At 41.6% G+C, this 16,138-nt stretch overlaps 1 protein-coding gene across 1 annotated transcript; it reads right to left on the reverse strand.

Moving 5' to 3' along the window:
* Positions 1 to 10,780: 10,780 nt before the first annotated feature.
* On the reverse strand, positions 10,781 to 15,166 carry LOC127692817 (UDP-glucuronosyltransferase 1A9-like). Its single transcript, XM_052193414.1, has 2 exons — positions 14,270 to 15,166; positions 10,781 to 10,843 (listed from the first exon to the last, which is right to left on the reverse strand). Exons 1-2 carry the CDS (start codon positions 15,122 to 15,124, stop codon positions 10,781 to 10,783), a joined length of 918 nt encoding a protein of 305 aa, XP_052049374.1. The 5' UTR covers positions 15,125 to 15,166.
* Between the last annotated feature and the right edge of the window lie 972 nt (positions 15,167 to 16,138).

Genomic DNA, 16,138 nt, shown 5'->3' on the forward strand with positions numbered 1-16,138 from the left:
CAGTCCTATGGATCTCAGAGATCCAAAGGGCATGTTTGTGTTTGGCCAGGGAAGTTGAGCAGTAGCCCCTTCAGTCAAGAAGACCTACCAACTGGCCCTGCACATGCCCAGTGATTTCCACCACCGTGCATCAGCAAAGCCTGCCAGCAGCCCTACAAGCATAGGCACTGAAGCAGTGTGCATCTTAGTCAACTAGGAAGCTCACAAAAGCCCTCTGACTCAGAGATGCAGGGTGGAATAAATGACAATGGGATGCACCCATGGAGAATGGGTCAAGAAGATTTGAAAGCATAAGTTGGAGTTTTCAACAAAGAGACATTAGTAATTGAAGAATCAAGGATCTGTGACGTACATGAAAGAAACTAAGAGGGGGCACCAAAGAAACTGAGATCCTGAAATCACTAAGAAAATTCAGAACAAAAATCATGAAAATGGTCAAGAAACTATCAGAACATATCCCTGTCCCTGTCCCTGTCCCTGTCCCTCTCCTTCTCTCTCTCCCTCTCCCTATGCCTATAGAGCACCATGTTGCTGTCTATTACTTCTCCAGCACCATGCCTGCCATGCCTACAGCCATGTTCCATTATGATAATACTCCCAGTCTGTGAAACTGTAAGCAAACCCCCAATTAAATGCTTTCTTTCAGAAGAGTTGTCATGGTCAGGGTTTCTCTTCACAGTCAAAGAACAGTGACTAAGACAGGGAGACAACAAATCACACAGAAGAGAGTCTGAAGACTACTCACTCTCAGCAGAGTTCTCAGCACATTCCCACAGCTCAGAAGAAAATAGAATGATATACTCAAGGTGTTGCAAGGGGTGGGGGAAGGGTACTAACGAACAATATTTTACCTTGCAAATTTGTTTTTTCACAATGAGTGAGAGGCAAGGTGTGGTACCACATGCCTGTAACTCCAGCAGTCCAGTTTGAGCTCAACCTAGGCCATACAATTAGATCTGGCTTGAAAAAAAAAAAAAACAAAATAAAAACAGTGAATGATAGAGGATAAAACTTACATAAACAACTGCTTAGGAGGTCACAGTAGACCCGATGGACAGGTCCAAACGTCCTTTAACCTGATATACCATCAGCTGCTGACATCATAGCACAATGGTAAAGGCAGAAATGCCAGCAGCAACAACACTCCAGGCCTCTCCGGATGGACTGTGCAGTCGATTTATCCCTTCTATCAAGGATAAACTATGAAGCTATGAATAATGGGTGCCTACAATATGGTGAAAATTAAAAAGTCTCAAATTCAGGTCTACAACATAAAATGGAATGTGGGTAAAACGCATGAATGTTGAGAGTAGTAAATGTGCTGTGGGAGCTTTGCAGTACTCTTCTGTAGACAAGCAGCACATGTGAGCAGACTTCACCATGCACTCCTGCATAAAACCACCAAAGCAAAACAGAGGCAATGAGAACTTAGGAACAGCGAAGGTCATGTCTCCAAAATTTGAAGGCAAGTAATAGAATGGTAGTAATGCTGTATCTACTTAGAACTACCTTAGGGACTACAGAGGGTAGCACCGCCCCTGACCTGGTGGTCCTGGGTGCTGTGAGAAAGCAGCTGAACAAGCTCTGAGGGGCAAACCTGCAAGCAGCTCCCCCAATGGCCTCTGCCTCAGCTCCTGCCTCCAGAATCCTGCCTTGAGTTCCTGCCCTGACTTTCTCATTGATTTAAGCTGAAATAAACTTTTACTTCCTCAAGTTGCTTTTGATCATGGTGTTTTATCACAGCAATAGAAACCTTAATCAAGATTGTACCTATATCTCAAAACATGAATTTTTCTCCCTAAAATTTCAAAAAAGTAATAATAATGCTCACTCTTCCCATTTTTGGACAATATAACATTAGAAGCTGATGCCAAATATATTAGGCAAGAGAAATAAGTAAAGCATCCAAATAGATGCCGAAGTGGAATTGCCAGTGCTTGCTGATCTCATAATATAGAAATCCCCACAGACTCCATCACAAGAAGGCAAACATTATAGATCAAATAAATGAAGACAGTGTCATCCATTAAATATCAATAGTGTCTTTCACACTAACTATGAATTACAAAAATACAATAACTCAGAGAAAGTTCCATTTGTAGCAATTACCCCCCTCAAGAAGATACTTAGGAATAAATTTAACCAAAGAGATGGAAGTTCTACTCATTGAAAATTGCAAAACACTGAAGGAGAAAGATACTTGAAGAGGATATGAACATAGAAACAAAAATGGTAGCCGGAGCTCCTGGTTACATGAATTGATGTTGTCATAGTGTCAATAATACTCAACTGATTTACAGATTCAATGTTTGCCGGTAAATGCACACATGACTTTCTTCACAGAAGCAGAACAACAATCCATACATTTGTTTTAACCATGAAACAATCCATTGGCCGAATGTAACAATGGGCAAAACAAACAAGAACAAATGTTGAAGAATCATACTAGGCAACTTCGAACTATACAACAATGAAATGTATCTTGGGCAATTTATTCAACTTTATTATATGAAAAATTGGCATCCTAATATTGTTGTCCTACATGCAAGTACTTAGAATAACACTGAGAGCATTTTATGTTCTGTTCCATCTAATTTGCATGTTCTTCACCCATGTGAACACAATTTTTTTGTGGGAAAATCCCAACATGATAAGTTGTACCATTGCCCCAGCCTTAAGCTGGCTAATCACACCTTGTTTGCCACAGTTGCCTAGACTACCTGGAGTGGAGTCTCCTGTTTCCCACATCCACAGTATTCCTTCAAAAACAAGACTGCCTGCTGAAGCTTGTTTTAAAACAAGAACCCAGATGAAACTAAGGATGAGTCTTTACCTATATAAATGCAGAACTGAAAATTAAACTTTGAGCCTTGATCAGAACTTTTGGCTCCATTCTTCTCCCCCCCCCCCACCTTAATTCCAGCCTCCCTTTGAGGTAAACCCAGTTTTCTGGTGACTGCCGGACAGTTACAATAAGTGTAACATCTGCTCACACTATTCTGAAGAGGTGTGGTTATTCCCATTAACACTGTGGAGGTGGGAAGCAGCTGTGTTAGACAATGCATAATGTCCATTCTACCCAGGATATTAAGGATTCATTGCTACATAGCAGACAGTTTTTATATGTGATGAAATTTTATTAGCTGTTTGTGCTGAAAACTTCTTACAGATGGACAAGCTTCAGCAGAGAGTGATGAGGGGAATCAGTACTGGATGGCTCCAAAAGCCATGTTCACAACTCTGTATTTAACTACCTTAGAACATACCCCAAGTCACTCTACTGATTCTTTCAAACCTAATATAACCATCCTATACACTGTGGGGACCCCAGGGCTCCTAACTGACACTGAGAATCCATGAGAATAGAACTGAATTATGAAAAAATAGTGAATAAATAATTCAGACTCTGTCCACATTTCCATGCATCTTGTCCTGCAAGTCCCTGTGGATTCCTCACAGCGATACCAAGTCTGGTGGACCCAGAATTCAACTTAGAGTGACAGGTTTCGTTAGGCAAGGGTCTCTATGACAATCTATTTGCATTCATCCAGCAAATGTGCTCCAAGTTGCAGGCAGGTTCAGGAAATGTGATGGTATGAAACCAACTGTGGTACCTGCACCAGGAAGTTTAAACATGGGAAGGTATAGACACTGTGAGAGTTCAGCAGATGAATCATTAGCTGTAAGATATGAAAGTTAAAATATGTCTCCAGGCACCATGAGATCTCTAACTTGAAGAGGTGACCTTCTCTAGGGCTAATGGAAAACTTTCCAATCATACACCATTAGAATCAAAATCAAAACAAGTGTGTTTTGGATATATATTTGTGGGAGAAAGGATTTCAGAGAGAAAAATGAAAGTCAGAAAAAAACCTAAGGAAGAATGGAATGTGGTGGCTTGAGAGACTGGAAGAGGGCATCATAACAGGAACACAGAGGGACAGTGCAGAGCAGGAGAGAGGCAGGTAGTAGCTGGATTACCAGAGCTTTGGCAAGTACATTGAGGACATATTGGTTCCCCCTCACCATGGTGAGAGTCCAGTGGCTAAAACCTGTCCAGTCTGACTCATGCCCAGTACCCTGTGTCATTGTTGCTTCAGAACGACAAAGAAGGAAAAGACCACCTGTCTCTCAGTATCAAATCAATCTCAGTGCCACTAAAAATGGAACACCTGCATTGGGGCATCTTCTGACGAGACTGATAGTATCTCAAGCATATATAATATCACCTATGATATGTTCTAGTCCAATGGACACTCACTTCCAGTGTAGAGAAACTACAGTGAGACAGCTCTGTAAGATAACAGACCAGTTATTGCAAAACATGATAGCACTTTTTCAATATCAATAAGTATTTTGAAGACTGGAAGGAGACATTGACTATAATCATTCTGCAATAATTGTTGCAGAAGCCAAATGGGGAGTTCCTCTAGGAGGGAAGGGATTAGACTCCACTCTTGAAGTATCTTTTGTTGTTAATTTTTGAAATTTAAGTCCCAGTGGATCAAAGATCTACACATAAAATCAGGCACTCTGAAGCTTATAGAGGAGAAAGTGGGGACAAACCTTGAACACATGAGCACAGGGGAAAAGTTTCAGAACAGAACATCAATGGCTTATGCTCTAACAACAAGAATTGACAAATGGGACCTCATAAAACTGCAAAGCTTCTGTAAGGCAAAGGACATAGTAATAGGACAAAAAGGCAACCAACATATTGGGAAAAGATCTTTACTAACCCTACATCTGATAGAGGGCTAATATCCAACGTATACAAAGAACTCAAAAAGTTAGTCTCCAGAGAATCAAATAACCCTATTTTAAAAATGGGGTATAGAGCTAAACAGGGAATTCTCAACCAAGGAAACTCAAATGGCTCTAAACCACCTAAAGAAATGTTCAGCATCCTTAGTTATCAGGGAAATGCAAATCAAACCAACACTGAGATTCCACCTTACACCAGTCAGAATGGCTAAGATGAAAAGCTCGGGGGATAGCAGATGCTGGAGAGGATGTGGGGAAAGAGGAATACTTCTCCATTGTTGGTGGGATTGCAAGCTGGTAAAACCACTCTGGAAATCAGTTTGGGGATTACTCAGAAAATTAGACATAGTACTACCTGTGGACCCAGCTATACCCCTCCTGGGCATATACCTAGAAGATGCTCCTACATGTAATAAGGATACATGGTCCACTCTGTTCATAGCTGTCTTATTTATAATAGTCAGAAGCTGGAAAGAACCCAGATGTCCCTCAACAGAGAAATGGATACAGAAGCTGTGGTATATATACACAATGGAGTACTATTCAGCTCTTAAAAACAATGAATTCATGAAATTCTTAGGCAAATGGATGGAACTAGAAAGTGTCATCATGAGCAAGGTAACCCAGTCACAAAAGAACGCACATGGTATGCACTCACTAATAAGTGGATATTAGCCCAAAATCTCAAAATAAACAATTATAATTCACCCAGCACAGGAAGCTCAAGAAGAAGGAGGACTTAAGTGAGGGTGCTATGGTTCCTCTGAGAAAGGGAACATAACACTCACAAGAGCAATAAGGGAGGCAATATGTGGAGCAGAGTCTGAAGTAAAGGCCACCCAGAGACTGCCCTACCTGGGAATTCATCCTATAAACAGTCACCAAACTCCGACACTAGGACAAGAAGTGTGTACCAAAAGGAGTATGCCATGGCTGTCTCCAGAGGGGGCCTGCCAGAGCCCTACAAATACAGAGGTAGAAACTAGCAACCAACTATTGGACTGGGCTTGGGGTCCCCAACCGAGGATCTGGAGGGTGGTCCAGAGGAGCTGAAGGGGTTTACAGCCCCATGGGAAGAACAATGACTTTGGACACCCAGATAACCCAAGACTCCCAGGGACTGAACCATCAACCAAGGGGTACACGTGGTTCCAGCCAAAAATGTGGCAGAGGAATGCCTTGTTGGGCATCAGTCGGAGGAGTGGTCTTTTGTCATATAAAGGCTCAATAGAGGCCCCAACAAAGGGAAACAGACAGGGGGTGGAGGGGTGTAGAGGTGGAAGTGTGTCAGGTAGAGGGGCATATACATGGAGGCAGGGGGTGGGAGGAGGGATAGGGAATCTTTGGGGAGGGGGACTTTTGGAAGGCGAAAATTGGGAAAGGTTTTACCATTGGCAATGTAAATGAAGAAGATATTAAATTAAAAAAATTGAAATTTATCCATAATAAGGATTTTCACCCTAAAAATAAACAAAATTTAAAAAGTTGAACAAATCCACAACAGAAGTGGACACAGAAAAATGAGCCCTAGATCTGCCCAATCCAAGCATTATAATTGATATACCAAATGGTGAAGTTGCTCAAGTGCTAAAAGCCATTAACCAGATGTACTAAAATATGGTCTGTACATACCTAGACAAAGTGTATCTAAAACAAGGGAATGAAGAATTGGAGAGGATCGAGTAGGGAGGGGTGGATTTGATCAAAATAAATTGTATGCATATATGAGATTGTTTAACACAAAATAAAAATTCTATTTGAAAAGAGAACATGATAAGTTTACTACTGAAAGGCAAAAAAAAAAAATACAAAACCAGCTGTCAGTTAACAGAAAGTATAAAATGAAGATGAAGAACTTTATGTCCAGACTAATGTTAGTTTGTACATTAACAAACTTTGTGTAAGAATTTATGTGGGAAGACTTTGCTGATTAAGGTCATAGTCTACAATTGACCAGAGCCTTGTTGGATCTGGCAAGTAATCCAGGACGCCCTTCATTAGCAGCATTTCTGCTTCTATGACCTTCTTCAGGGAATTCTAAGCCCCCACACTCACCCAGACCTGAGGAATATCATGTAGCCTCAGTTAGACTCTAGGACCAATTTCCTTTCTCCTGACAAAACTTGTTCAGCCAGCACCTGAGATTTCTGAAATGCTTCTTCAAGCTAATGAGGCATTCTAGGTGGGATTGGAAGGAGGCTTGACAATTATTTGCAGATAAGGAGGGAAAGAGACAAGAAGAAGACAGAAGAGAAAGACGTCATGGACCAGAACCTCGTGACCAGGAGAAACAGCAAGTAACAAGGGGCCTTATAGCTGAGGACTAAGTTAGAATAGCCCTAGATCTGCCCAATCCAATCATTATAATTGATATACCTGGATTGTGTGTCTTTTATACAGTCTTATACGGATTGACACATCCAGCACCAGAAAAAGGATTGGTGCATTGTGTACTTCCTTCACATTAGAACAAATGTTACTCGGCTGACCATCCCAATATTAGTGTTGAAGAATTGCTGAAGGAAGACCCCAGACTTAAATAGTATGAAAGAACAAAGAGCATTTATTCTCCAGAAACAACCAGCATGCATGGGTCACCATTGCTTCAAAATGGTGACCCAGACAAAGATACTTGAGCCTTGTTTATAATAGGGCTGCTTATTAAGTCTTTTCTGATGTCAAAACTGCCATGAAAACTCTGTCAGTCTTCAAGTGTCAGGAGTTAATTGCTTCTAAGATAATAAACGGGCATCTAAAACAACATTCCATGAAGTTCTTAAACTATTAACAAAAGTCCAAAAAAAAAAAGGAGGTAAGAATTTAGTATAGGAGCACAGACAGAATAAAATATTGACTGGCTTTATCTATACAAAACTTCAAGGATAACTTAGTTATGGTCTTTAACTCTTCATGAATCTGTACAGCTAGTAATAAATGATGAATGTTTACCTACTGTACTGTCTCATTTTCTGTGTCAACTTGACACAAGCTGGAGTAATCACAGAGAAAAGAGCCTCCCTTGAAGAAATGCCTCCCTGAGATCCAGCTGTAAGGCATTTTCTCAATTAGTGATCAAGGGTTGGAGGGTGGGTAGTATCATCTCTGGGCTGGCAGTCTGGGTTCTATAAGAAAGCAAGCTGAACAAGCCAGGGGAAGCAAGCCAGTAAGGAACATCCCTCCATGGCCTGCTTGAGTTCCAGTTTGGACTTCCTTTAGTGATGAACAGCAATCTGGAAGTGTAAGCTGAATAAATCCTTTCCTCTCCAACTTGCTTCTTGGTCATGATGTTTTGTGCAGGAATAGAAATCCTGACTAAGACACCCAGATACTTTCTCTTAGTGGATATGCTCTGTAGTGTAGACATTCTCTGTTATAATCCTTTATTTAATTTATGATGTGAATTTACGTGCAAACTTGTGATGAACTTTTTATCATGTGACCATGAACTCTGAAAGACATACAAGTGCTGAGGTAAGAACAGAGACAAGTCTCTCTCCCCTTTTTCTTTCTTTTCTTTCTTTCTTTCTTTCTTTCTTTCTTTCTTTCTTTCTTTCTTTCTTTCTTTCTTTCTTTCTTTCTTTCTTTCTTTCTTTCTTTCTTTTAGATTTATTTGTCTTCAGACACACCAAAAGAGGGTGTCAGATCACGTGTGTGCTCTGGGAGAACAGTCAGTGCTCTTACCTGCTGAGTCACCACTCCAGCTCCCTACCTCCCTTTTTCTTCCTTAGACTTCAACCTAGAGCCCTGCAGTTCCTGTGGAGATAGGACAAAGGTTACTTTACTCAGTCCCCTGCTGTTTTACTATGAGGTGTTAAATGCCAGAGATAGCAGCTTGGATCCATCCTCAGAACAATTCACATAAGCAGATCAGTTACAGAAGCCAAGTGACTTCAACTTAGATTGGTAAATGTTTTTACCATTATATTCTTAGGGTTAGGTGATCTAAAATCTCATTGATGGGTGCTGGGATGCCCCAGATGGACTGCATTCCTGCACCAGGAATGATTAACTACAGGATGGGCTGCCCAACACAGATGGCCCATACTGAAATAAGATATCTGCTATTTAGCTGACTATCTTTAGGTTGTTCCTCCTGTGGGGGATTTTACTGCCTTGTTCCTGGACTGTGGGGTCTGCTGCTGGGAAAAAGTTTTATGGCCTAGTTTCTGAGTGGATACAAACTGGCATTAAAAAGGCCCATTCAATAGGTACAAGGGAAAGATATTTGTCAAAAACTAAGTTGCATACATCAAAGGGGTACAGGAAGGTATCAGATAACTCTGCTGTGGGTACTGACTGATTGCTTTTTGCTAAACAGACTCCACACAGTGAATAGACGATGTCCTTAGAGCCTTCAGCTGAGGTCACTGTTTGAGAAAACATACTCATCCTCTGACTTTTCCATTGAGTATCAGCAAAACCCAAATCTACCAGAGTGTGAGAAGCCAAATGAATCTTCCCCTGGAGAATTCAGTGGTCTACCCCATTCCCAACTCACTTCTGGAGCCATCACCACTAACTCATGGCCTCTGTGGGACAGTTTATCCAAAGGAGGTGAATGTCTGGCTCCGGTCCAAGGACACCACCAGCAGCCTTTGTGCCTGGGCAAAGCCAGAGATCAGCAGAAGACACATACACAAAGGAAGCAAAGCTGGGGAAACTACAGGAGCCTGAGAAAAGCATATCCCAGAGCAATCTAGCCAGTCAGACTCTACATCTCTAGCACAGTAGCAGGAAGAGGCACAGGAACCAAACCTACCTCAGTGAAGACATGTACTTACAACTTCAGAGGTGGTTATCCTCACTGCCAATGATTTATCCAGAAGGATAACTAGTGAGCTGTTTTGGCAGACTTTATATTTGTGTACCTTCCAGAAAAGAAAAACTTGTGACCTTTGCCTGTGGAAGATCATGCCCTCTGTGGCAATGCCAGTTTTCAAACACACTTTTAAAATTATGTAATTGGATCTTGAGAATTCAAACAAATAAGAACTCCACTAAGAGTCTCTGCATCTATAATGTGCTTGGATGCTTAAACAACAAGAGTGGGATAAGAAGGATAGATGGTAAGAATTGATATTTATTCAGTGGGAAGTGGGAAAGAATACTAGAGAAGTTTGCCAAAAATCATGTTCTAAACCAAAGGACACCCTGTGTAGGGAAGGGCTGGTGCAGAGCCAAACCAAGTGTGTTTCTCTTGTGTGTATGGAAACTGCATGGAGTCACCTTTGCTGTAAGATTTAATTACACCCCTTTTAAAGAATTCTCCAGAGAAATTCATGAGTATTGTGTTAAAAGGCCATTATTAAATACCCTCGGTAGGATGTAGAACATTGAACACATATACATGCTTACGCACGTACAGTCACACAGTTTCCTACTCAATACACAGATATAACTCTACCAACAACTTCTGTTCCCCACCAACACAAACACTATATGTAAAACATGGCTGTCATATGGATATAATACGATAAACACATAAATGTTCCTGGGTTATTTTTGTTTGTTTGTTTATGTCTATGTTTGTACTGTATACAAGCTCTTTATTAAGAACATCTGCATGCACATATATGTGATTATGGGGCTGAGCATGGTGTGTGTGAATTCTTGTGTGAGACTGAGGGTCATAGTAGTAGTAATCGTGATGGTGGTGGTTTGTGTATGTGTGGAACTAAGTGTGAAGGCTGTGCATGAGAGTGGCACATGCCCAGATGGATTACCCAGCAAGGCTATTTCTTGCCTCTTGAGTTATCAGAACATAATACAGAAACATGTCCATGTACAGAAAGTATTAAAGAAGAGTTTACACAGTCTTCTTCACAAAATCCAAATATGGAAAGCTAGTAAACATCACTAATTATCACTTACAAAATAAGGCCATTCAATAAAAATATTGTAACGTGATCACTAAAGGACAGTGACAAGTCTGTTAAGCTTTGGCTTGTGTCTCTAAAGTATTGGCAAGTTAAATGCATGGAAATGAACATCATGTATCTTTATGACTTTGTTAAGGTCATAAAGATTTCAACACCCATCCAATATAGTACTTGAAGTCTTCGACAGAGTAATAATGTAACTGTGGGAGATCAGGGGTACAAACTGAAAAGGAAGAAGTCAAATTACCTTTATTTGTAGATAATATGATAGTGCATATAAGTGATCCTAAAAATTCCTTCAGGGAACTAAAAAAGATGATGAACACTTTCAGTAAAGTAGCTGGATATAAAATTAACTCAGAAAATCAGAAGCCCTCCTATATACAAATGACAAGTAGACTAGAAAAACAATCATGGAAATATCACCTTTCACAATAGCCTTAAATAATATAAAATCTCTTGTTAAGTCTAATAGAGGGAATTCTAAAATAGGCACCTCTAATAGACCTAACTAATCAAGCAATTGAAAGCTTTGTATGATAAAAACTTCAAATCCTTGAAGAAAGAAATGGAAGAGGATATCAGAAGATGGAAGAGTCTCCCATGCTCATAGATGTCTGGAATTAACATAACTGACTGGAAAAAGAGCAGGCACTCTGCAGGACTCAAAAGCTTTCAGCAATGACTCCCATAAATCTCCACTTGGCAAGATGCACCCTGGGAAGTGTAATCCACATCTGGGGGAGGGTGGCGGGGAAGAAATCACTTTCCAGAGACCTGACCTGATCTGCATGGAGCTGCTTGTTCATAAGGAGATCATTTACTCTGTTCTGTGGCCAGGGGGCAGGGTCTGGACTATAAGCAGTTAAGTGGCCTCCTCCAGGTTAGGGTTCAGGGAGACACAGGGCAGCATAGGAATGAAACCAGCAACCTGAAATAAGGTACCCTAGTGTAATGGAAACTATCAATTCTATAGGAAAGCAATCATCCACACAACTCTCTGAACGTGGAGAGCTGGAGCTGGGGCCTACATAGAACCTTTACCCCCATGCTTGTGTGTCTATGACATGCAAAGGTGTGCGGCAGGACACCAAAGGGAAAGGAAACATCAACCCAACCACAAAATGTTTGACCTACAATCTGTCTTGACTATAATATGTTAGACCAATGGAGCAAAGTTTTGAGATTAACCAACCAATGTCTGATTTGACTTAAGGCCCACTCCATGAAATGTAACTCACACCTGACACTGCTTGGGCCTAGATAGCCTCAAGAGCTAAGAGAAACCCAATTACATCTGGACCCTTTACAAAAGTGGTAACAATAAAATGACTCCCTTTGGTATTCTGTTCTACTCATAGTTAGGGTCTTCTTTGGACATCAGTATAGCTGCTTCCTCTTGCAGCAGATGGGAACAAACACAGAGACCCACAGCAAGACATTTCAGAAAGAAAGACCCTGGAATTCACTGCTCTGAAGGAGATTTCAGCATCAAATTCCTTCCCTCAGAGCTAAGGGAACTCCAAGGAAGAGGAGGTAGAAAGAATTGGGGAGAAATAAGGCACAGAGGGCACCAGAACAAAGCCCTCTAGGCATCAGCAAAGCTCATATGAACTCACAAATACTGGAACAGTATACACAGGGCCAACATGGGTGTGCACCAGGTCTTCTGCAGATATACTATACTTTTTAGTTTAGTGCTTTTATGGAACTCCCAAGTGTGTCAACAAGTAGTTTCCAAATTGTTGTATATTGTTGTATGAGAATACTATGATTCTTGTGCCTTGTCTTGGGGCACTTGTATTTTTCTGCTAACTTGTCCAACTTTGGTAAGATGGTTTCTGTTTTATATTCTTATGTATTTCAAATGTTATCCCTTTTCCTGATTTCCCACCCAGAAACCCCCATCCTTTCCTCCATTCATTCCCCTGCTTGTACAAGGGTCCTCACCCACCCACCCACCTACTCCTTCCTCCCTATCCTGCCATTCCTCTACACTGGGGCATACAGCATTCCCAGGACTGAAGGCCTCCCCTCCCATTGATGACCAAGAAGGCCATCCTCTGCTACATATGTGGCTGAAATCCTGGGACCCTCCATGTGTAATCTTTGGTTGGTGGTTTAGTTCTTGGGAGCTCTGAGTGGTCCGGTTAGTTGATGTTGTTGTTCTTCCTGTGGGTTACAAACCCCTTCAGCTCCTTCAGTCATTTCTCTAACTCCTTCATTCCTTACCCCATGCTCAGTCCAATGGTTGGCTGCCAGCATCCACCTCTGTATTTGCCAAATTCTGGTAGAGTCTCTCAGGAAACAGCTATACCAAACTCCCGTCCACAGCAATTCTCAGCATACACAATAGTGTGTAGGTTTGATGTCTGTATATCCTTTCCTTCAGGATCTGCTTCACACGTTGTTTCTGTATTTCCTCCCATGAGTATTTTGTTCCCCTTCTAAGAAGGACTGAAGCATCCAAACTTTGGTCTTCCTCCTTTGTGAGCTTCACATGATCTGTAAATTGTATCTTCGGTATTCAAAGATTTGGGGCTAATATCCACTTATCAGTGAGCGCATACCATGTGTATTCTCTTTTGATTGGGTCACCCCACTCAGGATGATATTCTCATCCTGATATTCTCACCCCACTCAAAATGATAAGTTTGTGATAGGAATTTCACAAACTTATCATTTTTAATAGCTGAATAGTACTCCATTGTGTAAATGTAACACATTTTCTATATCCATTCCTCTGTTGAAGGACAATTGGGTTCTTCCCAGCCTCTGGCTAAATAATAAATAAATTAGGCTGCTATGAACATAGTGGAACATGTGTCCTTGTTATATGTTGGAGCATCATTTGGGTATATGCCCAGGAGTGGCATAGCTGGGTCCTCTTAACTGTAGTTCGTTAAAAACAAGAAAATCACATACTTTCCATCCTAGGAATCATATCAATAACTTGAAATTTGAGCAAGCTGTATGCATACTCCTATAGAGAACAACCTACAAATACTGACAGCTGCTCTGAACCTTGATGTGTTTTCCCAATATTTTTAAAAACACTGAAATGCAGCTTGGAGGGGTTTTATTGTCGTTTTTGTTGTTGCATTTTAAAATTACTTTTCTAGGATAGAATGCAAATTATCTGGTGGCATTATGGCATTTTTCAGATGTGCAGTGCTTTTCTTTGGTTCACTCCAGTCCCCTGCTGCCCAGCCTTACCTGTATGTTCTCTTCCTGCCCCTGAATAGTCCTGCTTCTGTTTTGATGTAACACGTCTATCATTCCTGTCTTTGTTCCTACTCATGAAAGTTTCCTGGCCCCTTCCATGTCTAATTTCATGACACACACACACACACACACACACACTATGAAGGCATACATGTATATTGAAAATTAGATAGTACCTTGGAATTTACATAAAATTATGTCAAACCTGTACACAGCCATATCAATGATGCACCAACATAGAATTATTCTCCTGCTTAGCAAATTGGCACAAAACAATTCTCTAACCCAGAAGAAATTACATACACAATAATATAAACAACAATGCACAGCTCAACAATGAATTACTTTTATATTGTCCAAACCAAGGGCTCTCCTCATATACAAAAGAATATATAACATACCTTGGAAAGTGGCTTCCCATGGAAGCAGTTGATCCCGCCAACAAAGATCATGTTGGGCATCACAGGTCTGGGGAACTCCAACACAAAGTCAGTGCGTAACAACCAAATGGACACTGGGCTGAAGAGGTCTGTCATAGTCACTGGGGTCTGCAGAACTTCAGAGGCAATTTCTTCAGCAGTTTTGAAAAAATAGGGGCAAACTGCACTTTCTTCAAGGTAGGAGAGATGGTTCCATACTCTCTCCTGAAAAGTCATGGTGTCTGTATATTTTGATAAAAGTCTAGGAACATAAGAAGGAAGACTTGGGCACTGGGCACCCTCTTCAAGGTAGTGGCAAAATATACCTCGTGCAAAGACCACTGATGGGAGTGACAAATATCTGGCAACAGTTAAGCCACACACATGGAAAGGATCCAGAAACACAGCATCAAAAGAAGTCTGCTCCAAGTACTCCACTAACTTCTTGTCCTTGAACAAACTCCTACAGTGTGAAAACAGTAATTCGAAGAAACCTTTGGCTGAGCCTGTCAGGAGAGAACGCATACTTTGTTCTGGAGTTTTCCATTGAGTGTAAGAAAAATACTTGAACTCACGGTCCAGATCCTCCAGAGTGTGAGAAATTGAGTATGTCTTCACTGTACAATTCAGTGATTTCCCCAGCTGCCAACTCACCTCTGGGATGACTAAAACCACCTCATGGCCATTGTGAATGAGTTTCTCCAAAACCATCTGCATGGTGAACCAATGGCTCCCATCCATGGGCACCACCAGCAACCTGCCTGCTTGGGTGAAGCCAGAGGCCAGCAGCAGGCACACACAGAGAGGAAGGGAGGCTGGGAAGTCTGCAGGAGCCATGGGAGAAGTGCAGCCTAAGGCAATCCAGCTGCTGAGGTCTGTGCTCTCCTACCACTCTAGCCCAAGTGAGAGCCAGAGAGAAATGTCTGCCCTCAGGAGGGCATGTACTTACACAGCAGTCCCAGACAATGATTTACTTGGGAGAACAGTAAAAACTGAACCAGAATTATTGAGAAACATACTTGTTTGTTTTCCTGAGGAGAAGGGCTTATGGCCGTTTTCTTGGGCAGAATCACACAATGTGAGCTTAGAAATGAGAAAGGAAAGATGTACTCGACCAAAAGGAGTCCAAATGTTTTTTTACAAAAGGAAGCACGTTTCAAAGAAGCTTACATTTTTAGAACTGGACTCAAAGCAAAATATGGACTTTTAGGTGTCGAGACTGACTCTCTTCCAAAGGAATTTGTTGTCTTTGCTTTAAAGGCTCAAGAGGAATTTCCTGAGCCTGTCCTCCAGAGAGAAAGTGAATCAACTCTGCCAGATAGCAATGCTGCTCTCTGTGCACTCTCAGTGGGATTCTCATTCCATTCCCAAACATTCTGCCTTCTGACTTGTTGACATGAGACTGACAGCCATCTCGATGGACCACTCCAGGGACTTAAAGGAAGGTGACCATCCATATCCTTACAACAGTCCCTCTGATGCACCTGAAGCCACAAGCTGACATATTCTATGGAGGCGCAGAGAGCTCTGCTGTGATGCCCCTCAGTTACCCGGGGAACTTCTTACACTGCTATGGCTCTGTCTCCCATGGCACTGTAGCATCTGGGGATTGTTTCCACCTTGTGGCTGATTTGAATAGTGCTGTCATCAGCACCATATGCAGGTTCTTCTCAGAAATTGCTCTCAGGTCCTTCAGTTAGGACAAAGGCTGCTAGCTCATGAGGAGATTCTAGGGTTCAGTGCTAAGCAGTGCTAAGGACCACCAGGCAGCTCCACACAGGGCTGCATCATTTTAATTTCCCACCAGGCCTGCATTATTGTCTGGTCCCCACATCACTCTGAAGCCATTTT

The sequence above is a fragment of the Apodemus sylvaticus genome, chromosome 9, assembly GCF_947179515.1.
Source record: "Apodemus sylvaticus chromosome 9, mApoSyl1.1, whole genome shotgun sequence".
Lineage (NCBI taxonomy): Eukaryota > Metazoa > Chordata > Mammalia > Rodentia > Muridae > Apodemus > Apodemus sylvaticus.